General features: G+C 44.3%; 1 protein-coding gene across 1 annotated transcript in view; it reads right to left on the reverse strand.

The window, feature by feature from the left end:
* The window catches only part of TANC2 (tetratricopeptide repeat, ankyrin repeat and coiled-coil containing 2), a gene marked incomplete at its 5' end in the record, with an annotated part of 105631 nt that overhangs the window by 58175 nt on the left and 19806 nt on the right, over positions 1–27650 (reverse strand). Inside the window, 3 exons of the mRNA XM_079327616.1 lie at positions 5125–5305; positions 7554–7702; positions 18756–18863. Coding sequence (XP_079183742.1) covers positions 5125–5305; positions 7554–7702; positions 18756–18863 — 438 coding nt within the window. The remainder of the gene's footprint in view (positions 1–5124; positions 5306–7553; positions 7703–18755; positions 18864–27650) is intronic.

A 27650-nucleotide genomic window follows, 5' to 3' on the forward strand; every position in this document is an offset into this window, starting at 1 on the left:
TGTCAAAATAAGTTTTCTCTAAGTGAAACAACAAAAAAGAAAAAAGAGCTGTTAAGTCCTGCTGCCCCTTTTTCTAATCAACAATTTGTATTCATTTTAAACATAATTTTCTCTGGCTTACACTAAAGATGTTTTATGTGGAAACACGTCATTGAATCAGGTATTTAGGACTGTTCCCTGTGGATTAATTTACCTGCCCTGGATGATCCAAGTGCTGCTACACATGCTGAAGTGATGGCTCTATGGATTTAATCTCTTCTAGGAGCTATTTTACACAGAAATAATTTTAACTTTAGTTAAAAAGCAAAGCATCAGGATAGCTGTGAGTCAGCAACATGAGCTGAGGTGCTGAGCTCATCTCCCATAGTGTGACCCCAGAGCTGCTCAGACACTACAGCTCCAAAGTGACAAGAGGAGAAGGAGTATTTCAGAAAGGTCATTTCAGAAAATTTACATTATCTGCAACTGCTAACATTCAGATATTTGGGGGAGAAAAGTTGTGAATGTCAAGTTGGCAGGTAAATACAGTGAAAGTGCAAAGATGTGGGGAGCTGTGAAATGGTGAGGCAGTTGGACCAGGTGATCATTGGAGGTCCCTTCACACTGAAATAATTCTATTCTATTCTATTCTATTCTATTCTATTCTATTCTATTCTATTCTATTCTATTCTATTCTATTCTATTCTATTCTATTCTATTCTATTCTATTCTATTCTATTCTATTCTATTCTATTCTTTTTCGTTGTATTCCATTCCATTCCATTCCATTCCATTCCATTCCATTCCATTCCATTCCATCCCCATTATCCTATCCCCATCCCCATTATCCCATTCCCATTCCCATTCCCATTCCCATTCCCTTCTTTTCCATTCTATTCTGATAGGATGGGAGGAAACAGCCTCAAGTTGCACTAATGAAGGTGAAGGTTGGATATTAGGGAAAATTCACTAAAAGGATGGTGAAGTCCTGGGACAGGCTGTCCAGGCCAGTGCTGGAGACACCATCCCTGGAAACATTCAAAAAACATGTGGATGTGGTACCTGAGGACAGTGCAAGGGACTGGAATTAGCTGGTCCTTAAGGATCCCTTCCAGCACAAACCACTCTATAATTCTATGGTTTTTAAACCTCATTAATCAGAAGCTCAAAAAAATGCAACCTTAGAACTGACAGCATGCTCTAAACTGGGAGGAGATGAAGTGATGAACTGAAATCTATCAAAGAGCAGGAATTTTGTCCTTAAGGCACGTGCAGAGAGGCAGATCTCTCAGCCCCAGTCTCCAAGGGACTTGCTGGGGGTGCTGTGGCAGGAACCCATCAGGACAGTCACATGTGGTCTGTGCCCAAAAACCTTGGCACCTTTAGAACATTATTCTCTGCTGGACACCACCAGGCAATGAGTTTACAGCATCTCCATGCAAAAAAACCCAAACCCAAAACCCCTGAGGTCTGTGCTGCTCAAGGCTTGAGACCAAAACCCACTTTACTTGCTGGATATTTAACTTCCCTTTCAATAGTGCTCTTAAACAGCAGAAAAAAAAATTAAGATCATTGGCTTAATTCATAAAAACAATCCCACAAATAGACAGAGATTAAAGAGGTAAAGCCATTTTTGTGTCAGGCCTGGGGGTGTTATAAATCATGGTGAGCACGCAAAGGTCTTAAAGGAAAATGAAAAATACCTCCACAGTAGCATCACTGACCCTCAATCCATTCTGTGCTGGATCTGAATTCCCTGCTGCACCAGCAGGATGAGGAATGGGACAAAGAATGGGATGACAAATGGGATGATTGCCCTGCAGGGCTCCTCCCTGGCTGCTCTCAGGCTGGAAATGCAAGGTCTGGGTAAAGCAGCACTGAACAGAGTGAGACCCTCCTGAACCCAGCCCCTGCATGGTGAGACACCAGCTCAGCACACTGCATCTGGTACCTGCAGAAACCAGGTCATTCATGCTGTAAAGCACAGCCCACTACCATAAACATGAAAGAAATGTGATTAAAAGGTCCAACTCCAATACAGAGGTAGCAACCTTGCCCATCTTTACCAAAACACCCCCCGTGCCCTGCTGTGTGTTTTTATTTAAACACATTCTCACAGAGCACACCTGGAGTGACACCTCTGAACACAGAGGCACCAAAACACCAGGCAATGGCTTCTGCAACTGCAGGAGTGGCCACAAGCCACAGGCTCCTAACCCTGCCCAGCCTGGCCCTGCCTGCTGAGCCTTCTCCACAAAGTGCTCCAGGAACACGGGAGGGGGCTGGGGCATGGCCAGAGAGGGGCAGAGCTGGGGAAGGGTCTGCAGGTCACTGATGAGAAACAGCTGAGGGAGCTGGGGCAGCTCAGCCTGGACACAAAAAGAGTCAGAAAGCCCTGACTGCTCTCTGCAACCACCTGAAAGGGGCAGCTGGTAGCTGAAAGTGGGGAACTGGAACTGGCAGGGCACTGGGTGGGTAGTGGTGAGCAACTGTTTGTCATTTGCATCACTTGTTTATCTGGGGGGGTTTGGTAGTTTTTTTCTTTTTGCTATTTTTCTTTTAATGCCACCATTATTATTATTATTATTACTATTATCATTACTGGAGAGGCTGTGAGGTGTAAAGTTCCCCCAGAGCAGCACATGATTCTCTGACCAGTTTTGTTTTCAGTAGTAGATTTCTGAACATTAACAGTTGGCTGCTTTGACACAGTGAGAGCCAAAAAATCCTGGAAGCTATTCAGAGGTTACAGTCAGGTCAGGATTTTCACCAGCCACTCTGTTTTACATGGAAAGGATTCTGTGGCATCCAGGAGAACAGACTGACTTGCTCCTGCCCCTTCTCTTGGCTCACCCTCTCTCCCATTCCCCATTGCTTTTCCTTTACAAATAAACAACATCTGAATTTGAAGACCTGAACCTCATAACTGTATTTTTATCCTTTCAGCCCCTGATCACCTCTCAGAACAGACTGACAGCTCAGGCACAGGCAGGACCCAGCTGGGATCAAACATCCACTTGTACCCAGCCCTGGGACTGGTGTGGGGGAAGATGCAGCTCTGAGGGTGGGACATGCTGAGCAGGAAGAAAGGGGGTGGGAACTGCAGTGACTTTTCCCAGGATCCATTAACCTACTTTGGCACACAGCTCAGAATAGCTCACCCATTTGCATTTGAAGATCACGCAGGCAGAAGTGCTGCAAGGGTTGCTGTGGCATCCAGGAGCTGAATTAAGCCCAGATTCCCTCATCAGTCATGCAAAATGTTAACCACTAGTGCAACTAACCTCCCTAAATCATCAACTTGCCTTCCTTTTTTCTTTTTTTTTAACACTACATAAATTGTTGGCAAAATAAAATCTTCTGAAGCTGGGGAAATACTCAACCTAGAACATGTGGCAAAGACACAAAGTGACAACCATCCTTGGTTGTCATACAAACATTAATGTTTTCCCACTGTGCTCATACAGTTACTGAATAGAATTCATCTCTATGTGTTATTTTCTCCAGATTCTTTACACGTGCAACCCACAGATCACTCAAATGATAAACCTGCTACAGCACCTACAGAAGTTCACTGAAATTTGTGAAAATTTAGTTCAGCTCCTGCCCAAGGCTTCCTCTTGCACCATTTAAACAAGTTTGAAAAGTAAATTAATTGATGCAAAGTTATCAACCTCATACATCCCAATTTTCACCAACTACTATGTAGTTTTATCTATGAGGAAAGGAAGATGGAGGAGTACAGATCACCTTGGTCACTGCAGTATTAACCTGAATAATGCAAAACCATCTCCCTAATTAGCAAACACAGATAAATAATGTTATTTAAACAGAGCACTGCATCCAGCTCTGGGGTCCACAATGGAACTGCTGGGGTGAGTTGATGACATGCCTGGAACCTCTGCTCTGGAGCAAGGCTGTGAGAGCAGGGATGTTCAGCCTGGAGAACAGAAGGCTCCAGGGAGAGCTCAGAGCCCTGTGCAGTGTCTAAAGGGGCTCCAGAGGAACCTGGGACAGGGATGGAGGGACAGGACACAGGGAACAGCTCCCACTGCCAGAGGGCAGGAATGGATGGGACACTGGGCAGGAATTGTCCCCGTGAGATGGGCAGGGCTGGCACAGCAGCTGCCCCTGCAGCCCTGGCAGGGGCTGGGCAGGAATTGTCCCCGTGAGATGGGCAGGGCTGGCACAGCAGCTGCCCCTGCAGCCCTGGCAGGGGCTGGGCACTGGGCTGGGACACCCTGGGACAGTGGGAGGTGTCCCTGCCATGACAGGGGTGGGACGGGATAAGCTTTAAGAGCCCTCCCAACACAAACCACGGCGGGACTGAGGAGCTGTGAGGAGGAGGAGAGGAGGAGCAGCAAGAGCAGGAAGGGCAGGAGCAGGAGGAGCACGAAGAGCAGGAGGTGCAGCAGGAGGAGCAGGAGCAGGAACAGGAGCCAGAGCGGGAGCAGCAGGAGTAGCAGGAGGGGCTGCAGCAGGAGGAGCAGGAGCACCAGGAGGTGCAGCAGGAGGAGCAGGAACAGGAGCAGGAGGAGCAGGAGCGGGAGCAGCAGGAGGAGCAGGAGCAGGAGGAGGAGGAGCAGGAACAGGAGCAGGAGGAGCAAGAGCAGGAGGAGCAGGAGTAGCAGGAGGGGCAGCAGCAGGAGGAGCAGGACCAGGAGCAGGAGGAGCAGCAGGAGGAGCAGGAACGGGAGCCGGAGGAGCAGGAGTAGCAGGAGCAGGAGGTGCAGGAGGGGCAGGAGCGGGAGCAGGAGGAACAGGAGCAGGAGGTGCAGGAGCGGGAGAAGGAACAGGAGCAGGAGGTGCAGGAGGAGCAGGAGTAGCAGGAGGGGCAGCAGCAGGAGGAGCAGGACCAGGAGCAGGAGGAGCAGGAACAGGAGCAGGAGGAGCAGGAACAGGAGCAGGAGGAGCAGGAACAGGAGCAGGAACAGGAGCAGGAGGAGCAGGAACAGGAGCAGGAGGAGCAAGAGCAGGAGGTGCAGGAGGAGCAGCAGCAGGAGGAGCAGGACCAGGAGGAACAGCAGGAGGTGCAGCAGGAGCAGGAGGAGCAGGAGCGGGAGCAGGAGGTGCAGCAGGAGCAGCAGGAGGTGCAGCAGGAGGAGCAGGAAGGGGAGCAGGAGGCGGAGCAGGGCCAGCACTCACCGATGATGCCGCTGTCCCGGCTCTCCAGCGTGGAGGTGGGGCTGGTGAGGGGCCCGTAGCCGCAGTCGGCGGCGGCGGCGGCGGGCGGCGGCAGCGTGGAGCAGGGGCTGCTGGCGGGCGGCGAGGCCGTGCTGCTGGTCAGCGTGGAGCAGGGGCTGATGCGCTGCGGCACGGCGGGGCCCTGCGCCGGGACACACACACACACACATCACTGAGCGGCCTCCCCAGCCACCCCCGGCGCCTGCTGGGGCTCACCGGCTGAGAACCGCTCCAGTGACAGAAACGGCAGCGCCCGCCAGCCTGCCAGCCAGCCCCGGCTGGCCCCGACACCTCCAGAAGCGCCTGCCAGCCCCACCCTACAGCGCCTAAAAATCAGCTTACAAACGGCATCCTCCACAATGCACTATTATCAATTCGTTATGGAGCAGCTTTTTATTTCTTAACTGCCACTTTAAACAAATCCCCGCTGAAACTTAAGTAACATCCGCTAACTTTAAAGCAAATCGTTGCACTTTAAAGCAAGTTAAAATTCAGTGCAAGGATGGTACACTCATCTTCCCTCTGGCTGATAAAACTATTGTTTCATGAAATGCCAGAAGTGATAGATGTTCCTTTATTTGCTGCGTTATCAATGCAGCTCCTGAGGAAGAAGCTCCTTGCAACTGGAAATTATGAAATAACACGGTATATCACTTGTCATTGATTGACACGTTTTATTTTTGTATTGATATAGAAAAATGTTCCTCTGTGCAAGTTTTAAATATAAATTTCCATTGACAGAACATTCTGCATTATTATTGCTGCTGTTTCATCTGTCACATTTTCACTGAACTTTGAAAAATTACTCTGTTCTGCCAGAGCCTCGATGTCCTTTGTGCTGCTCTGACAGACAACACATTTAGAAAGAATTTCCCAAAAAGTAGGAGAAAAAGGATTTAATCCTCAGCATTTGGGATCTCCTATTAAAGATATCATGATTAAAAGCACAGAAAATCTGGATTAGAAAATATTTCCTTGGATATATTCAAAATAAAGCAACTGGGGGAAAAAGCAAAGAGAAATTTAGATTGGGCAGGTTCTTCTCTTCACTCTGAACTCTCCCAGCCTGGCTCCAGCCCTTGGAGCAGTTCTGTGGCCTGCTCTGGAATTGCTCCAACAGCTCCACATCTGTTTTGTGCTGAGGACAGGCCACTTTTCACTGACTCTCTTTTTAAGGAATCCAGGTTCTCTGAATCACATTTATGTTCAATATCTGAGTTGGGTTACCCAATAACAAAAGAACAGAGAACTGGAAGTAGCTGCTGAGTTTTGTGCTCTTCTGCTACATCCTGGACTGTCCATCTGTCCATTAAAATACAAAAAGGGGTGGGGGGAAAGGCCTCCTATTTTCACTCTCAGCAAAACTGGAAATTGTCCAAACCTGAGGAAAAGGAGGGTGAAACTCAGGCTCAGACAGTTCTACAAAATCTGTATCATAGCCCCAAAGCTTTCCAGCCAGCCAGGGGTGTAACAAGCTCCATCACAATCAAGATTTTGTAATTTGCCTTCTTTATCTGTTTTCAAATACAAAATCACCTAGTTGGGCAAATACAAGCAAGAACTGTGACTACCTGTAAAATCAGGCTATTACTATTTCCCTCTCACTGTGAGTCTTTATGTAACACTACTGAAATACTTCTGAAATATCACAGAGAAGACGCCAGGCAAGTACAGATTATTTTGGTCACTATAATCTGATTAGAAACACTGCCCACTCCTACATTTGCAGAAACAGAAAAACAACAGGAGCTGTCTCACATGGCTGATCCCTGAACCACAGCCTGCTGTTGTGTGAGGATGAGTCACTGCATGGGGAGATACATGCAGTGTACCTCAGCACCTTTATTTCACATTTAGGGGACACCTGGCTGCCATGAAGGAGCCAATCCCCACCCTTCCCAAACTGCCAGCCCATGTCCTGCCCCAGAGGTGTAGCTGTTTTTTAGGGTTGGGTGTTTTCCAACCCTGGGGTCTGCAGCTCTGAGTCCAGGTACTTCTGAACCCCAAATGCAGAGCCCTCAGCTACTCCCCAGTGAAGAACAAAGGCTTGGGATCGTGCTGCAAAGTTCCAAGGGTAACTTTATTGTCCCTGAAGGGATGCTGGCAACGGTCTCATTATATCAGATAACAAAACACTTTATATATAGGTTTCCAGAGGATTGAGTTTCTAACCAATAAAACTACAGCTTACAAACTAACCAATTATCTTAAAACTCTAAGTGAGAAAAGAACCAATTAACTTGTGACTTGAAGAGCCAATAGAAATCCTAAGAGATAACGGGGTTTTCAATAAGGGAGGGGGGGCTTGTTTGTAGGAATTTCTGTGTTTCATGGGGTGGCATCCCAGGGGGATGCTTTAGGGAGTTAACACCTGCACAGAGGGGCCATACCTGGTTCTCCTCCTGGCCCTCCATGCTGTACTGGGGCCCTGGCTGCACCTCTGAGACCTTCTCTCCCAGCAGGAAGCCCAGGCGAGTCATGAGTGTGTTCGCTGCCTCATCGACGGACGGAGGGGGTCCCAGCTCCTGCTCACTCTCACCTGAACAACAAAATCACATTCAGACAGCAATTGTTCACTCTGCCTGCAGCTCAGGGGTGTTACCAGCACAGCACAGATACCTGCTGTGCACCCTCAATATTATCTGGGTTTTCAAGTCTGTTTTACCATTCCATGCTGCTCATTAATTTTGGGTCACGTACCACAGATATAAGTTCTCTCCAGTGTTAACTGTTGCTTCTCCTCTCACTCTTTGTTATTTTGTCAGCACCTCCCATGGGAACACACCCAGGTATCTTGTCCCAGTAGCAGAAGCACCAGAGCTACCAGGGAAAGAGATTTTCTGGACCAGCACTGGAGAAGAGAGTGTTTTCTCTCCTCCCTCTGCTTCCTGGAGGCACAGAAACTGCCTCCAAATGACTCATAGGGAAGACAAGGCTACAAAAACCATTTGGAAGGTGCTCCCCAAGCTGCAGAGCAACCAACCTGTGCTACTGAGCACTTAACAGGGAAGACCAGGACAGAAAACACATGTGCAACTTCCACTGTTCACCTGTTCCCCATGACACTCATGGTCATATGGAAATCAAGTCTCTCCAGATAAAACTCCCCTTCTGCACTCAGCCATGCCACAAAACAGCCTGCCTGCCAATTCCCATCAAGTCTACAAAACAGGACAAAAACAACATTCCTAAACATTTTTTCTATTTTTTTTCCCCATCACCTGTAGGGAAAACAGCACAAGCTTCCAGGAAAAGCACACCAGGCATGTATACCAGCATTTCTGCATCCCTTTAATTGTATATCAAAAGTCTGTGCATGTTTTTTAACTTGTACTATCACACATGTAATTTGGGTTCCAAAAGTCAAGTTCCTTCCTGCTCACACCAGCAGCAGGGTTAAAGCCTGAAGGTCAAGTTCTTACCACATTACACTGAAGTAATACTGAGCTTAGTGCAGCTATTGGAGACTGATTAGGATTTGCAATTAGCCTACAGTTAATTATTCATCTGATAATGCACAAGCTGGAGAAGAGCCCATCTCCATTTCCCAGCTCTGCCCTGGTTTGGGCTCTTCCAGCACTCAGCCTGCAGCAACAGTAAAGAGATGAAACTTCAAATAAAATACTGTTTTTGGTAACTGTAACTGAAACCCACAAATCACAGAATCTGGGACATGCACAAAATCTCAGGAAATTTAAGCCAGTTGCTTCCATAAATTCCCATTTAACCTCACAGAGTACAGCTCACAGAAGCTCACAGCAATTTTTGGATGTAAATTAAAAACCCAAGAGCATCTCCCATGCAACCACAACTGCATTCCTCCTCACCCAGCTCTGGGAGTGGAGCTGTCCCTGCCCCATGGATTCACTGCTATGGAAATGGATGGCACAGGAGGTCCAGGTAAGTGATTGAATCCCCACTGCACTGCTTGAACCAACACTGATGTGAGTCCCAGAGATTGGAGAGAGACAGATTTAGAGGGATGGCCCAATTTGCAGAACTGCTGACCACCCACAGTCAATCTGTGGGCATTTACTGGCTCTAGGAGCCCAAGCCAGGACAGAGACATTTCTGTAAAATAAAAACTAGACAGACTTTTATTTCCAAGGATCTTTCTTTCTTTAAAAAGGTAGATTATCTTTGGTAAAAGCCATTCCCTGCTTATTGTGCATTTCCCATTCTGTCTTCACAACCACGATATTAAAAATATTTAAATGATGCTGATTACACATCTGGGCAGGAAGGAACAGCTGGATTTACCTCTGCACTGCCCACCTGGGAGGATTTAGGAGTGCCCAGCTGCAGGGCACAGGGCACTTCCACTTTCCTGGGAACAACTCCTAACCAAAATTCACTCACTGGAGTTGAGTTTAACTTTGTGCTTAACCCCTGGTTCCTTTAGCTAAAACATCTCCAAGGGGCACTAACCTGGCTTTCACCTGAAAAACACAGAAAACTACAAGCTTACCCCAAATCATTGTGTAGGTAAAATGAATTTATAGGGGATAATAATTATGTGCTTTAATGAGAGTCCTTATGGCAGCACGATGGAACCACAACATCTTCAAGGTCCCTTCAACCCAAACCAGTCTGATTGTAATTCACACAGTCATGGAAAGGTTTGCAAACTTTAAATGTTATTCTCAAGTCGTTAGCAACAATAATTAAATGGAACATTCAATTATTTAGGCATTTCAGAAAGAGTGGAAATACCTAAGGCTCACACAGATATTTTTTTCTCTTTATTTTAAACAATTTTAGCAGATTCCAGCAGTGAACACCCTCATACTTTCCATCTACTTCTGCCTCTTTTTAAGTTAATGACTTTTTCTTTGACTGAACTGCCAAAATGAAAATTAGAAAGAATACAACCTGAGCTTGTTAAGCAATTTAATACCTCTGATCCCCCCTTCAAAAAAACTCAACCCACTTTAAATACGTCAGCAGATCTCTGCAATTCACCCTGGAATTTACCTGATTTAGGCCATTTAGGAACAATTCCACAGAGCCTGGCAGCTCTCTCAGATGTCTTACCTACAAATACCCTTTGGATTTCTGAAAGGGTCAAATCTAACACCTCCTAAGTGCTCATAAATGTTCACAGCACTCCTTGAAAACCAAATATATCATTTTATGGCAGAGTTATTAGGTTTGCTCTTTTCAAGAAATCATTCAAAACATCCAGTGTTTTTTGTACACTGTAATTTTCAAATATAGTTTCTGTTACCTCCTTTCAATTCCTATTTGAAAGCTGCCACATATTTCAGCTGCAATTGCTTACAAGCAAATGAAATTTCTCTATGATTTACTTGGTAATTCTGTGACTGGTTTGATAGCCACCATCATCTAATTAGAGATAAATGATGGAGGGCAGTGCCCCTGGGAGACATTAACAATGCATCTACAGTCCACAGAATATTTCTGGTTTAGTGGCTGCACTTCTACTTTCAAAACATCTGAAATCTATTTAAATAAGTGCCTAACAAGAACTGGGTATCAGTCCTATTAGTGGCATCTGTCCCTGAATTTGCCTGAGACTTGACTGACCTTTAGGAAATCAAAAACTTTTGAATTAGCAATGAAGAAGAGAATAGTGATGTCCAAAGAGTGAGCACCTATGGAAGGCCAGAAATAAATGATACCATTGAGGCCCCTGCTCTTCAATTACATAACTGCAGAGTTTTATCTAACAACTTCCCTCCCTCCATGTGACCTGAATCTGTTCCATTATTATGTACATCTGCTTTAAATTATTCTAGATACACTTGAGCTGTATTTGGAAAACGTCCTTGACCATTTCTGCATATCCCCCTAATCCCAGAATTAATGGAAGATTTTTTCATTAGTCTTGTTTACAACAAGAAGAGATTTAAAAAAAAAATTTAACCACTAAGGATGAAGCCTGCCCTATATGCATCTCTGTAAATGTCAATTTTTGAACTGCTGCACACCTCCAATCCTCAGGTCAGTTTTGAGAAAGGCACTGAGGGGCTGGAGAGTGTCCAGGGAAGGGAATGGAGCTGGGAAGGGGATCAGAAGGAGAAAAGGAGGCTCAGGGGGAATTTCTGTCTCTGCACAACTCCCTGGCAGGAGGGGCAGGCAGGAGAGGTTGGGCTCTGCTCCAGGAACAGGGAAAGAGGGAACATCCTCAGGCTGGGCAGGGGAGGTTTAGATTGGATTAGAATTAGAAAGATTTCGATTTAGATTTGGGAAAATTTCTCCATGGAAAGGGCTGTCCAGCAACTGCCCAGGGTGGTGGTGCAGTCACCATCCCCATGGGGATGTGGCACCTGGGGCAGGGTTAGTGGTGACCATGGTGGTGGTGCTGGGGAACAGGAAAAATTCATTAAAAGCAAATCTGACTAAATTATGGTCTTTGCTTTTACAACACTGACAACAATCTTGAAAATCTAGTACCATTGCATACCTGAATAAGATTTCAGAAGTTCTGCTTGGATGTAACAACTGCTGCAGAGATAGAATAATTTACTGCTGCCAGCTTTTAGAATAACAAGTCAGGCTGGACTGGGCTTAGAGCAGCCTGGTCTATGGAAGGTTCCCTGCCCTTCCAGCCCAACTTCTCTCATTCTTCTGGGGCTATTTTCTAACAGAACTATCTCTAGGGCTGTTGCTAATTGTGTATTTTTAATGATTGGAGAGGGAAGACTCTACTGTCCATGTGGATGAGATCCATTTAAAATTTTTTATTTCTCTTAAGGATAAATTACTCAAAATCACCCACGCTGTCCTCACAGTGCCCTGAAGTTACACACAGCAGGAGCTGCAAGTTCATCCATAAAATGCAGGTGGAGAAACACAACTGAGGTTAGTGCAGGGGGCAGAGGCACAGGGAAGTGCACAAACACCAGAGATCTCCCTGCCAGGCAAGACAGAAACCAAGAATAGATGGGAACAGAGCAGGGAGCCAGAAATGCACCCCAGACTCTGCCAGGAGTGGAGAGCAGCAGCAGGAACCTGCTCCAAGTGCTGACCAGTGTGATGGGATCAGCCTTCCCCACAGGGACAGGGCAACACCCACAGTGCAGAGCCAACTCAGGAAACACAACCAGCAAGCACAGGAGTCAGGGAGCAAAGCTGACACAGTCTCAGCCCAAAAACGAGGATTTGGAGCCTGCAGTGAGTTCCAGAGCACTGGAGGAATTTGGTTCCAGTGGTTCCAAGCAAGGCTGCATTTTCCAACAGGCAGCTGGCCAAAATGGTCGTGTTTGGACTCAAAGTAATTATTCTCAAGTGATTTGGAGTCAAATAATTAGTGACATAAAATTGTCAGAAATTCTGCTTAATGAAGCGGAAAATCTCCTCTGGTACAGGAGGTTATGCACAAATTGATCTGCTCCCTTCAGGGCCCAAGGACAGCTGTGCTGCCCTGGAGAGCAGAGCAGATGGACAGAGGGAATGCTGATGAGAGAAGCCAATTTCACCAGGGCAACAACAGCCACACTGGGCAAGAATAAAGAGTTCTTGTTCTACAGTCCTGGAAAGAGTGAGGAAGTCACAGCAACTGGCAAAAGAGCAAAAGTCTTGGTGTGGCTTTCAGAGCACTGCGTGTTTTCACTTATGGGCAGCTCTCCACAGCATCACTGACATTCAAGGATTTTCATCCACAGGCACTGGGATATGGGAACTAGGCCTGTAAAAGAATGGAGCAGTTTCCTACAAATGCAACCACCCCTTCTACTGTTACAGTTAACAATAATGGCAGAATGAACACAGAGGGGGCTGCCTCCATAAAGAGGTGAAACAAAAGAACAGCATCCCAAAACACTGTAGGAAAAAAGCAGAATTACTGTCCACGTTCTCTAAAGTATTTGGGAATAAATATCTGAAGCAGAAGGGAAAAGGGAGGACTGATTAATCACTCTAGTCACTAATCAGCACAACCATGACCAAAACCTCCAGCAACCACCATCTCCTTCCTTCCTGCCTCATCAGCAGCCCTGTATTTCCACTTAGGGCAGGCATAAACACAAGGTGAAGACTAACTTCAAATTAAATGCCACCTAAAGGACTCCACAAGAAACTAAGACAGAAAATGGAGTTTGTGTAAAGACATCAAGACAAGCAGGAGCCCAACCCAGCTGGGATGTTGCCAGCACACAGCCAAGCCACTCTGAGTGGGAACACAACTATCACAAGGTGAACAATTATGAGTTTGTTTGCTTCATTGAGGGAGGTGTAACACATCCAGGGAAGCATCACCCATTGGTTGCACTGCTAAAATGCCTCAGCACTTGGAAAAGTTGGCTTGCTTTCTTTCCCCCTCCTCCAACTACATTTTTAGGACAAAAATTTCCACTGTTCTAGAGCAGAGCATGGACACTTGCTGGGACTGTGCCTGACAGGTCACCCAGAGAAACTGTGGCTGCTCCATCCCTGCAAGTGTTCAAGGAGAACCTGAACAAAGCCTGGAATAACCTGTCCCTACCCCTGTCAGGGGGTGGGACTGGATGATCTTTAAGGTGCCTTTCAACCCAAACCCTGCTGGGATTCAAGAGCATCACTGTGGGCTGTTATTGTTATCAAAAAACAATGTGCTAGAAGAGGAAACTCCTCTGGGAGAGTCACTCAATCAACAAAAAATCTGCCCCACCTGCTCAGATATGGAAGAAGAGGTTTTACATTGATCCTTGCAGGCTCATCACTGACAGTGTCAAAAACCACCAGAGTTGCTTTTTTTACATATTTATTCACTGGCAGAAAGCTATGAATATTCAAAAAGCCAAAGTATTAGCACAAAAATGTTCCTGTTCCTCAATAGGCCAGCTGAAAGCAAATTCTGCTGCTTGCTGAGGCAAAACAACCCCTTGGATTCCCTGGGATCCATCCCAACAGGCAGCCAGAGGTGCTGGGCTGCTGCTGCTGGAGTATCTGAAGTGAAACACACCTCAGGACCCATCTAGGTTACATTTCTGAAGGCAGCCACAACACTTTAAAGTCAGGTAGTTCATCACAAAAACACTATTTGGATCATTTACAGCCTTTTCTCCTCTTTTTTCCCCCTTTTTTTTCTCTTCCAGGTAAATGAACCCAAACCTAGGTTGCATGGGTTGGGTATTTAGAGACTGCACTAAGAAGCTTCAAGAAAAGCACGTTGGCTCCAATTGTTTTACAGTTAAAACTATATAAGAATAATCTATGGGATTTGTATTATTTTCACTTCTTATCTTGAACAACTCTGCTTTCAATAAACCCTAAACTCCAGACCCAGCCACATTTCTCCAAGCTGCAATTTCAGTGACACCCAAAGGCAACTGGTCTGTGGCCAATCCCAAAGGATTCACACCTGGAACTCCAGCAATGCCTTCAGCATTCCTCCCTCCAATCCAGAACTTCAGACCACACTGGGGCTTGTTCAGTAACACAGGAGTTTATTCTGAAACTGCTTCCACCTCCTGATGTGGCAGAAGGAACCCAGAGCATCCTCCCAGGAGCAGCATGAGAAAAGTCAATTGCTTCCATAGCAACCAATGTGCCAAATTATGGCTCTTCTGCAGGCAGAGCTGATCACAATGATTTCCCATTCCCTCCAGGTCAGTGCACTTGACAGTGCTGGGACATCCACAAGATTCAACAGTGAAACCATTTGTCAGATCACGGTTAGTTTGATTATTTCCTCTCCTTCCCCCCAGTTCATCACTGTTCAATATGACCAGAATCCTGCTGGCAAAATTTGTTTGGGGTTTAGTAGGATTTTTTGGCTCAGTGCCTGTATTTTCACAACGAAAAATCAGAGAGCAGTGCTGGTTCCTACATTCCCTCTTAAAGGGCTTTTTTTAAGAGAAGCATTTGGTTGTGTTTAGCAGAAACACGTGGCTGGCATAAAATAAAAAATACACGTTTTACATGATAAAAAGAGAGAACAGCAGCAAGCAGATGTCAAACTCAACGACTCTTTAACCAAAGGAAGAGAAAAAGGAGTGATGAGATGAGCACAAGTGCTGCTGCCATGGTCAATCACTCCCCTCCCTGTCTGCAGCAGGAGCAGTGATTCCAAACTCAATCAGTGATGAGAACAGATGCCTGCCAGCCTAATGGGCAACTAACAAACCAGACACTCAAGATTTGTGTCCCAAAATTTCTGAAGAAGGAGTCAATCAAATTAAAAGATAATGTCATAACAGACACAGCCTTTGGAACACGGTGACAATGTAATAAATGGCATAAAATGCAACTGCAAACACTAATCTGAGGCAAAAGGCCATTGCCTGGAAGCACCATCCATGTCTGATAATTTCCAAAAGGTTTTCTGAGCACCCAGAAGTCAAAACATGTTTTAACTACCATGAAAAAAGCAGATGAAAGAAAGATGCCCTTGTGACCAGAATTAAGAACCAAAAAGCCAGAACAGCATTCAGCTCACAGGCAACACTCTTGGCAGGAGTGAGGTGGGATAAAGAGGGGAAACCCTCCACATTAAACTGAGCCCCCAGAATCTCTGCAGAGAAGTTCTGACAGTCCAACAAGAGATGTGCAGGTCAGTTCCTGCTGCTCTGCATTCTCTTCCTCGAGGAGCAGTGAGGGATGTGAGGGCATCACCTCCAGCAGCTGGCAAGAGGGAAAACACAAATGCTCTGCTGAACAGAGACAAGGGAGGAAGATGCAGCAGAAACCTCCCAAAACTCTCCTTATAAAGTCTCTGCCAAATCCCAGAGTCACAAAATGGTCTGGGCTGGAGGAGACCTTAGAGCCCACCCAGTTCCACCAGCCCAGGCTGCCCTTGAACATTCCCAGGGATGGGAAACCTGCCACAGGGGAGAGACAAGGACAAGCCCTGCTCCACCAGGGACACTGCAAGTGCTGCACTCAAATCTGAACAACCTCAGTGACTACAAAAATATCTACAGAAATATAATTTGAGACTTGATGACCCTTGTGGTTCCCTTTCAACTCATGTTACTCTGTGATTCTGTGATAATTCTGGTAGAAAGGGTTTTTCAAAGTCATGGAGCAGCTTTTTTTTTTTGCCATCATGGCAGCTGCAACAACTATAAAAAATATGGGCCAATTCCCAAATTCATGTAAGTAGACTGAATTAATTTTTAAGTATCTACACTCTCTTCTCTATAAAATGAATGTAATAAAGAAAAAAGAAATTATGTCCAGCTTAAAACTTTACTATTTGTGCTCAGTATTAGAACTTCCCTCAAAGGACACTGAGTATTGTGATCCTTCTCCTTGCTCAGAGCTGGAATGTGGGAGCACTTCACTCCCCACAGACTCACTGAAGATGTCACAAGCAAATCTTGCCCCCAGCAGCATGAGGGGCCAAGTGGTGGCACTGCAGCTGCTCAGGAAACCACCTCCCTGGAATGTGCTGAAATTTGCCTGAAGCCTTAAAATAAACACTTTGATATCGAGCAAAACTTCACCTCTTGGTATCTCCAATTGAAATTGTTATTCCTACATATGCAGAGTGGCTGATGTGTTCTCTTTTCTTTGCTATTTAGTGTTTTGAACTGCTTTCCAGTGTAGAATTAATTACATTTTTTGTCAGGGATCACATTAAAAACCACACCACCTCCTGTCCACTGATCACCAGCCTGATTTTTTTCCTTCTTTCAACTCCATTATTCCTGGAAACGCTGAGGATTTAGCACTGTGTGATAAATCCTTCAGAGGATGCACATGTTTTAGAGCAGGGCTCATGTAAGCCTAGCACAGAAGAAAGGAGCTGTATTTCCTCAGAAAACTTATTGCAAGCATTGTCTGAAGCTTTTCTGTTAGAGTCCTCAGAGACTCTCCCTCCTCCCATCAGGAGCTGGATGCCATGTCCCCTTTGGTCCCTGTGAGCTGAGCACAGTTTTGTTCTTCCTCTTTATACAGGGATGTTCCTCTTTTCAGTGACCTCCTTCTTCCCCAGGTGTTGCATCTCCAGCTCCTTCAGTGCTGCCCTCCAGAGCAGGAAAAGCTCCAACCTCTCCACTCCACTTGCACAGCAGCAGTTTGTCCCTTCACAAACTCTTCCTCAGTGTGTTCCATCCTTCCCTGCCTGTCCCAGCCCAACCTGGGCACACACAGAGAGCAGCTCCCCAACAGCCCCTGAGACCACACTGAGGGAAACTCAACCAACATCAACCTGCAGTTTCCACCTCGACCCCAAATCTGCTCCTCCCTGGCTGCACTGCCCTCTTCTCCTGTTCCCCTATCCCAGGATGGCACTGGGAACATCCTGAGAACATCCTGGGGACATCCTGGGAACATCCTGGGAACATCCTGGGGACACCTATGGGGACACCTATGGGGACACAGTCTCATGGTGGCCTTGGGACAGCTGTTTGCAGCTGGACCCAGCAGCTCTAAAGGGCTTTTCCAACCTCATTGGTTCTGTGATTCCTCTGACACAACTCTGCCATTGTCACTTTTTTCCTTCCTTAATGATGTTTCATGTTCCTTTAATGACACTTCAAGGCAGTACAAAACTCCACTTTTCCTTTCAGATCACTAAACTATCAGCAAGAGGAGGAGATCAAATAGCAGAAAAAGAAATTAAAGAAATTGCAGAGCCCATCTTGGCAGAGTCCTGCCCTCCAAAGCTCTGGCAGAGGGGAGGCACGTGTGGGAATGTGCAAATTATATTTTTTTTTTAATCTTACAATGCAATGATAATTCTCTGTGGATGCAATCATAATAAGTTTATAATTATTAACAATTACAAACATGACAGTTGAAGACGTTCAGTTAGAAAAAAGGGCTGCAGCAGCACAATTTTAATTGCAATTCATGATGATTGAAAAAGGAGCAGCACTTTCCAAGGCAACTGTGGTCTCAAATTAGGCATTGCCAAGCACAGGAACTGTCTTTTAATTTTCTGTGACAACTTTTCTTTCAGACACAATACATTCAAAAAAGCCCACACTCAAAATGTGGACAACATTCAATTAATTTCTCCAATTTTGACTATTCTACTTCAAGTTCCTCAGCCAGAGAAATAAACACCACCCCGATTTCAGAGTCATTTATTAACATGACCTTAGTTACTGTAGCTACAATTTCAGGTAACCCTGCCCAAAGTGACAGACATGGACAGGGCTCAGCCAGGCAGGGACATGACCAACTTCTATTTATTTTTCACCCAGAGGCCTCAAGCAGCATGTGTACATTTCATGCTACAAGATACATGAATTAGAAGGTATTTCTTTAAAAACAAAATAAGAATAAACACCCCAATATTCTTGCATGCACATAACAAGGTCCACAGTTTGCTTTAGCTGATTTAATGATGTTTCTGAGATATGGTTTTTATTCCAGCCTTTCTGCAGACCAGCATTAAAAATTAAATTTAAAGCACTGTGTTTATTGGCTCATTTTTATCTTTTCAAAAGCAACTTTTCATCTTTATCAAAAGCAACTCTCTAGACCTTCTAAATTATTCTGAGGGGAGTGCAGCCACATGCAAAATTGCAAGAAACAAACATAAATGGGCACTTAGCAGAAATTAATACTTATTCAAATTTCCAAGACAGTGAAGCTTGGCTAGGGAAGATCCAACCAACCATCTAGCCAAAGGAGCCATATTATATCTTATAGATTATACAGATTTATCTTGGCCAGAGCCTTGGCATGCAGCTTACCAGGGCAGAATGCATCCACATCCAGTTTTTGGGCTGACAGTGTTGGGGAGCCAAGCTCAGACTCAGGGATTCGAGGGCTCTCAACAAACTTTGCTTTCCTCACAGGGGCTGAAGGAGAAGGAGGGGGAGAGAAAGAGAGAGGTCATGAGTAAGGGAAATAGCAAGCAACAGATGGAAGCACTTAACTAAACCACACTGTCAGACCCAGATCAGGTTACTCCCCCCCTCTGCCCCCAGGAAAAAAAATTATCTGCATTCTTTACAAAGGAGACAGCTCTTGGTTAAACTTTCAAACTGCACAGGCTGACTTGAAAGTGTGTGAACACTGAGGCACATTCCTGATACTCTAAAACATTTTTTTTTCTCCTACTTTATTCAATTTTTTATAGGAAACAAACGAGTCTCGATTCAGCAACTGTGGAAAAGCAAAGATCATAGAGATACACAGAGCCTGTGAGGGTTAAAGATATTCAGCTATAAATATCTTTATAAATATAAATTATATAAATATCTGAATGAAACAATTTCAAGACAGTCTCATTGATGGATCAAACAGGTTTGGTGTTCAAAACAAAAGAGCAGAGCAAAGCTGACACTGTCCAAGTCAAAAAGAATCACTCCACTTTCATCCTTGCAAATCCATAAAAGATCAAGAGACTTAACAGAGGTTGGGGAAGAGGTAAAAGTGTCTGTAACAAAGCAGCACTGACCACTAGTGCTAGAAAAATGGGATTTTCTCCATGTTTTAACAGCCTGAAATCTAAAAGACATGAAATTCTGTACAACATTTGTTTGGAGTAAAACTAATAAAAGTGGTTTAGTAGAAGTTTTTAAATATATTCCAGACCAGAGAAAGAAAAGTAGAGAACAAGTCACATGCAGTGATTGTCATATTGCATTTCCAAGTTAAACTCTCATGCCCATTACAATGAAAGGTTAATTTGAAAAGCCCCTCAGCACTGATTCTGGGGGTCAGTGGCTTCTGCCCCCCCATTTACATAATTTATATTTATAGTTCCCTGCCTTGCAGATTAAATTTGGGATCTGGGAGGTTTTCCTTTTGCAGCTCCTGTAATAAAAGCTCAGCAGGTCAGAGGATGATCTCCAAGGCAGGAATGAACTCCTGGGTTTATGGAGCTGCTGTGGTGCTGGGAAGGGCAGAGAAGGCCCAAGGATGGGGAGACAATGCACAATTAGATCACCACTGATCCCAAAATGTTCTTTAAATGGAGTGTGCAAAACAGGATGAAGTTGGGGAATGGTTTTTCAAAGGAGAAGAAAGGCAAGGAATCAACCCCCACCCCTGCAGCAAAGCAAGTGTGCTAAAAACCCTCCTCCCCACCATGATCCACCTCTGGAGATGTGCTGGGGGAAAACAGGCACACACTATCAATTTACACACCAAAATCCCAAAAAGGGAATACTGGCAGCACAGTCCCTGCAAGCCCCAGAGTGCCAGGAGAGACTCAGGAAGGTGAGGACAGCCTGGAGCCCCTTCCCCTCCCATCCCACCACTCATGGATGTGTAGCCCCCCCAAACACACACCTGAGGATAAACACTCATCCAGCATCCATTCTATACAATTCCCCCTGGAAAAATCAGAATCCCCCTGCATCCACAAACATCCAACACCAGGGAAAAATCATTCCCAGTCACAGACTTGTGCCAGATCCTGATGTAATGAAAACATTTTTATATTGAGAAGATTATTGCTATGGCCTGAAATTTGTTTAAATTATAATTCTGTGCTGGTTAATCCTTTAATATTTCATTTGTAATTGCAGTTTTGAGAAGTATGTTTTACCACAGCCTCAGTAACAGTAATTTGTATAATAGATATTAAAAGTACTGTCTTTTCTTTATCATTTCTGGTTGACACCAAGACCATGTATCATCCCATGCACGTGGCAGTGCTCACTGTGTTCTAAAATACAAAATTAACAACATTTTCACAGTTCAGGAAATGTTAATGGCTGATGGGATTGCCACTAGAAGTTTCTGAGCTGAAGATTATTTTAAAAAGAGGAAAGAGAATTTTAATAAAGACAGAGAGGTGTGATGTGATCACTTCACCATTTGCTGAGTGGAAGATGCAGGATGAGCAGTGAACAGGTCACCTCTCACCCATAAATAAAGCACCAATCTCCACTCCATTGGGTTTCCTGCATTTACTCTGGATTTCTTTCACTCCTCACTCAGGTGCCCATTGCCCCACTAATTGCTGCCTTCACACAGAACTGAATAATGACATGATGGATCCAACCAGCTGATCCACCATTTCTTCTCTTGAGGGGAATAAAGAACATCCTGGGGAAATCTCCACACACTGCAAGTTCAACCATACACAGAATTTTAATGTATTCCATGGTAAAATCCCAGGCTGGGCTGTGCTGGAAGGGAATTTAAAGCCATGGCCTGCCATGGGCAGGGACACCTCCCACTACACCTGACTGTCAGCCTGGCTGGCATCTCTTTAATTATGTTTTTGTTCCCTCAAAAGCATGAGTTGAGCCTTAAAAACACATTTCTACCAGCCAAGACACACCATGAATCACAGACAACAGTTCATTTTAAAATGCCCCAGTCAATACAATCTCCTCCATGTAAATACAGGTGGGGAAAAGTCACTGAGTTCCTGTTATTACAAATATCCTAAGTGTGGAAAAGACAAAAACTCCTCCTAACTCACCCATAACCTGATTACAGGAAAGGAGGATTTGCATGTACAAGAATTAAGCACTGCTGACTCGTGTTCAAATGAAGATTATCCTGACAGATTCAGATTTGGGCATTAGTCTTCCAGTGGAATAAATAACAAATGGAAATGTCATAAACTCTAAAATCTGGTTTGACACTCTACAGCCAAATGTTAAGGGATAACACTGATCTTTTTATAAAAGTGGCTTTTCCAGTCTCCACAGTTTGCCTTGGTCCTGAGAGCAAAGGCAAATCTCATGATCACAGTCATGGGACAAGGAGCTTCTGGCACAAACTACTCAAAATAACAAAAGCATGAAACAATTATTTAAAGTATTCTGTACCTGCTCAGTCCTTTAGGCCTCTAATTCCTGTAAGGATTTTCTGTATGAACCCTAGAATGGTTTGGGTTAGAAAAGACCTTAAAAAACCAAAAGAAATATTACACCCCAGCTGTGTGTAATTAGGATTTTTAGGTATAACTTTAAAAAAAAAAAAAAATTAAACCAGTGCTTTACATACAATGAAGGTTAACATCCTCTTTACATAATCCAGCATTATTTTACAGAATCCATTGTGTAACAGTTTTTTCCTCTCCTATTATTTGAGACTATAAAAGCTTTTTAAATTACACTCCCCAGCCTCTCTCCTCTCATCCCACCTTATCACAGCACTGAGGGCAGGGCAGCACAGAAAAGTGCTGAGAACAATGTGTTGTCTGGAAATGTAAAACTTGTTCCAAAACTTTCAAAAAACGTGTTTAGTTTAGGAGGTAAGGCCCTGAAACAAGAAAATTGAAGGAAACAAAAGTGGAAAGAGGAAAAGACTAAATAAAGACAGGAAGAGTGTTCAGCAAGCTGGTGATGGCAGGACAACAGTGGGAAAGGAGAGCTCAAAAAAGCAACAACATTAATGCAGAAGTTCTTTTTTAAAGTATAGATGTCTGTAACATGAAGGTTTTGCATATTACTGCCCCTGAAATTTATTTTTTCTTTGAAAAACTGAGGAATAACCTTCTCCAAAGCAGTGGATTCTGCAATCCCATGGGACCACAGAAACCTGTTGGAACATTCTTTCCTCCTCTCTCCATCTCTTTCCAGATGAAGAAGGCACAGAAATTATCAGCAAGCCACTTCACTAAAGCCTCAAAATCAGTGACCTCAAAAAGGAAGCAGTCTTCTAAAAAGTATAATTAAATCAAATTTTTACCTATCTTACCAAAATTATTACAAACCTTCCCAAATAACTGATCAAAATGTTCTGTCTGAACAGACATTCCCTACTCAATGTTCAAGGGAGAAAATCGCCTAGTTTTGAAAAGGCTTATATGCATTTTAAATATCTGTAGAATGAAATAATACAGATTTCTGTCTGAAGTGTTCAATATTTCTGTTGCAGACAGTTTTTCAAGTTTCAGACTTTGTTTGCACTAAAAAAGAATAAATAGAGTGACTGGAGAGCTGTGACTACACAGGATGAGACCACGTAATCAGAATTTTAAGCCTACATAAGATCTGCTCAAATACCCCAAAGATCCTCCCAAATGACAAAAGCAGGGTAGAGCTGGAGGGGAAAGAATTCCTAAAGCACTTGTATCCCTTTCTCTGACAGTTTGAGTTCACTGAATGGTAAATTTAAAACAGGTGAGAGGAGAATACTACAAAACACAAATGCTAAATTGCATTTTTCCCATTCAATCTCCTACTACCCTGGAGTTCTTTCTGCAATGCAGTGACTCACATATTGCACTGGCACTAAAAATGAGGAAAACTGTCCCAAAAGGACCTGGATGTACTGCAAAGGACATTTAGTCTACAGAGAGCAGTAAAGAGTTCTGTCACTTTAATCAAATTATAGCAACCCTGGTCACTGAACTGCTTAGAAAGAACCAGTTACACCAATTTCTAACAACACTCAGATTTGAAGCTGACAGAAATCAGAAACTAATGCAGCATCCACTGAAGCAAACACATTTCCCTCACTTTGCATGAAGCTGACAGAGCTCAGGGAAAGTTGCCCAGTGCCACTGTGTCCCCAACAGGGGCTTGTGGCTCATGGGGCTTTTTAAAATGGTCTATGCTGAACATGTCAGGCTGTCAAATCCTTTGTGTACACTGACAAAGCTTAATTTAGCTCAAGACACTAGAAAAAGAGAAAATACATTGAACTGATGATTCTTCATACAGAAGAAAGGAGCAAGTCCCAGACAAACAGCTCTGAAATGCAATTTATCTCCCTGGTGTTTTACTCTCTTGCACAGCTCTAGAGCAGCTTTAAGGTCCCTTCTCACCCAAACCATTCTGCAGTTCTGTGATTCTCTCCCTTTTTCTTCCCACTGACAGGTGCATGCACCCAGCTATCCCTGCCCATTGGAACTGGGTGGTTTTTACTGGTGCTTTCCAATCCAAACCATTCTGTGACTGTGATTAACTCTGCCCTTCACACCTCCTTCAATTAACACGTTCCACACACACAAGTGCAGATGACCAGAGCTCCCTCCAAGCCCTTTCCAGCACTTGATGCCTTGACCACCATCAGCTGCCTGGTGTTGAGGGTTCTATCCAAGCACAGAAGAGATTCAGCCCTTTGAGCATCTCCTCCTGCTCAGCCTCCTTTGCTTTCATCCCAGTTTCTTTGCAGTGCCTGCATCACACATGAGCTGCTCTGATTCTGATTCTCTGTAATTACAGCAGTAAAAAATTAAAACCTGCACCAGGGGTTTGGAAAGGAACTGAAAAATAATAACAAAAAGTATTTCCTCTAGACAGCACTGCAAAAACACTGCTGAAGTGTTTCACAAGCCAAGAATGATCAAAGGTAGGCACCAAATTATCCTGGCAAACTAAACTGGAACAGGAGTGGCAGGGCAGAGACCAGCAGCAAGCCCAAGCTGCATGTAAACAAAATCTCATTCCTTGTCCCACCATCACCTCAGGATCAAACCAAGGTAACCATGAAAGAGAGAAGAGCAAACTGGATAATACCTGACTATTCACAGCCCAATTAATCCCAAATTAGAGCAATGAGAGACTGGATCCTGTTCACTGTTTAAACCACTGTCTATGACCAGGACTGCAAAGCTACAAGCCAATATAAACTCACTGCTTGATAACAGCATTTAAAATAAAGGCAAGAGATTAAGAATGCATAAGGTAATTTTATTTCTGTGCAAGTCATTCAAATTTTGCTAAGCTAAAAATAATTTAGTTGGGGTAGTGGATACCACCAGAGCTGTAATTACACTGACACATATGCAAAACTGTTCCATTCATATGAAACTGGATTTAGGATCCCTATTGCTCTGCTGGGAGCAGATCCACAGAATATTCTATCCTTAAAATGAAGCTGCTTATCTGGCAAGGCACAAGCCTGAATTAGCTGAACTTGATTGTTAACACTTGAAAAACTGGATTATGCTGCACTTACAAGGTGGGTTTTACCTAAGAAAATTGCTAATTCAGCACCCTCTCCTTTTTGGTAGCATATCTGCTTTTCCAATTCTTAATTTCCTTGCAAAATTAAAGGAGCTGTTAGAACTTTCTGTTTTGAGGAGTGATGACTGCTCATCATCCTCTCCTTCCACAGAAGAGCAGGGCCAAGGACACATGGCAAGGATTTAATTGAAATATGGATTATTGTGATTATTTGTGTAAACACAGATGGCTGAAAGGGGCTGTCACTGACACAGGAGTGCCATGCTCCTCAGCACAAGCAGATTTAAAACCCAAAACCTCTCTGAGGCTTTGGTGCACACAAATCCTGTGACAGCATCAATGTCCCAGGACCAGGTCTAGTTCTTTAAGTGGAAATAAAGGGAAGGTCTAGTTCTTTAAGTGGAAATAAAGGGAAGGCAGCACTCTCAGGGCCCCTTTCCAAGCTGAAAGAGCAACAGCCATGACATGCAACAGGGCCAGGAACATTTACTGACAGAAACACCCATCTGGTGACTTCCCTTCCCAAAACCACTTTCTCACTTACACCTACTCACTTCCATGGCTGAGAAGACAAGAAGAAAAGCACAACAGGGATAAAACCTGTATTGTCCTACTGATCCTGTCTCCATCCCTACAGAGAAAATGTTTGTAGATATTTCAGGTTTAAGTCTTTCACAACCTGCAGGCATCAGCAACCAAAAGGGTCCTGAGGGCTCCAGGACACACCAAAAGTGACTCTGTGGCTGAGAAGAATCAAACTCCATTAGATACACACCTTCTAAAGCAGGCAAGAAGAAATAAAGGAATTAAGAATCAGCCAGTGATCCAGGAGTGATGCTCAGTCTGGCTCTGCTGGAGACCCCAGGCATGGCAGCTCCTCCTTCCCCTGCAGAGGGATTGTTCTCCCCACCACAGAAACTCTGCACCAGGACACTGCAATGCCATATCAGCCAAACCTGCTCATAAAACCATGAGTTGAGGCTTTCTGCATGGCTGGAGCCAGCCAGGTACAAACCACATCAGAAATAATGCTCAATCTTTGGGCAAGTGACCCACCCAACACCCCCCGTGCTCATCCCTTCCTCACCCAGGAAGGAGTTTCCAAAACAATCTGTCCTGCTGTCACAGAGGCAGGAGAGGACCAGAGAACATTTCCAGCTGGAGGTGAGGGCTTTTCCTGAGAAAATGCCAGCCCAGGAGAATGCCAGGGCTTGTTGCAGAGTTTATCCAGTGAATCCCTGCTGCTCTCAGCCCCTCTGGAGACACGTTCCAGGAGCAGAGATGTATCCCAGGGAAGAGTGATGGCCTGATTTAACTCCACAGGAGGCTTTCTACACCACCTCCTCTTGCTACAGAAACCTTTTAGCTATGTCTAAAAATTAAAAATTCTCACACCACCAGAAATGTAATCGTGACAGATGCTCCATTTTGTGCAGCCTCAGTGTGAAATAAGGACAATTTCTCTCTCTGAGCCTCTGAAAACCCATGGAGTTTCAAGGCAGGTTTTTTGGATTTTTAAACACACTGTCCACATGAGAGAAGCTTATGGGGCTCTCCCTCTGTTTGAGCATCATCTGAAATGCAGAGCCATTATCACCTTTTCCCAGCTCCAGTGCTGTGATGACATGTTTACCACATCCTCTGCCAGGCTGAGCAGTTCAACAGCCTTGATGCAAATAAAAATATCCTTGGCAAGAGCAAATTCCAAAGGTTCTGCAACAACCTCACACCAACACCAAAGGGAAACACGTGATTTTCAGGGAATATTTCTCCTGCAATTTCTGCTCTGTCAATATGAAAGACAGTTGGGTGTCAAAATAAGACAGATAAGGGTTTGTCTTGAAAACAGCACTGAGGAAAATCCCTGCTAGAACTGGTGTCTTTCAAAAGCCAGTAAATATGATATGACAGTTTTTTCTTTCCCTTTATTTAAGAAAACAAAAGTTACATCCTGAAACTAATGCAGAAACATCGTGAGTCTGACAGGCCTCCAACAAACAAAAACCTTTAAACACAGGATTTGGTTTAATTCCATATGTTATAAACAGACAAACTATTTATCTGCATCAATTTCAGGGACAGTTTTGGAGCTCCAAACAATTTAAATTGGAAATGTTCCCATTTCACATGAATAGTTACGTTGGTTTAGTAGAGATAAAAGTCCATCTGTGAGTATGCAGGGACACATTCATCCAAAAGGAAATGTAATTATGCCCAAAAAAAGCACATTATACACCTGGAATGCCCCAAATCTGGTGGCACTTTCCAGGTAACTGGGTCCTTGGTGTGTTCTGAGACACAGGGTGGGCCTCACCCCCAACCTCCCCTCCCACTCAGGAACTGGAATTTCAGAGCAGTGTCATGCTGACAGATGACAGAACCAAAAGAAATGTAAGCCTACTGCAAACACTGTGTATAAAAAGACTTAAAAAGGAGCAAACAACAACAATTTTAAGCTTCAAAAATCAGCTGCAACATGAGCATGAGGAACTTCAGCAGCTTTTCCTCAAATTCTACCTCGGTAATGATTGCTTATTTACTTTTATTTCTAGAAGCTCAGTCTTTCAGTGAAAAGCAAATATTTATTTCCCTCAGCACAAAGGGGTTTTATAAAGCACTCTAATAGAATTTGTGGTCATTTCAGAAAGCAAAAGGAAAACATTATCTCAATCCCATTGTTCTAACATCTTGAAAACAAATGACTTGGTCTCTGTAGCGTTTTCAACTCACTCCTCAGCAGCCCTATTTTAGAAATGCTCAGAA

Source organism: Erithacus rubecula (genome assembly GCF_903797595.1).
Source record: "Erithacus rubecula genome assembly, chromosome: 27".
NCBI lineage: Eukaryota > Metazoa > Chordata > Aves > Passeriformes > Muscicapidae > Erithacus > Erithacus rubecula.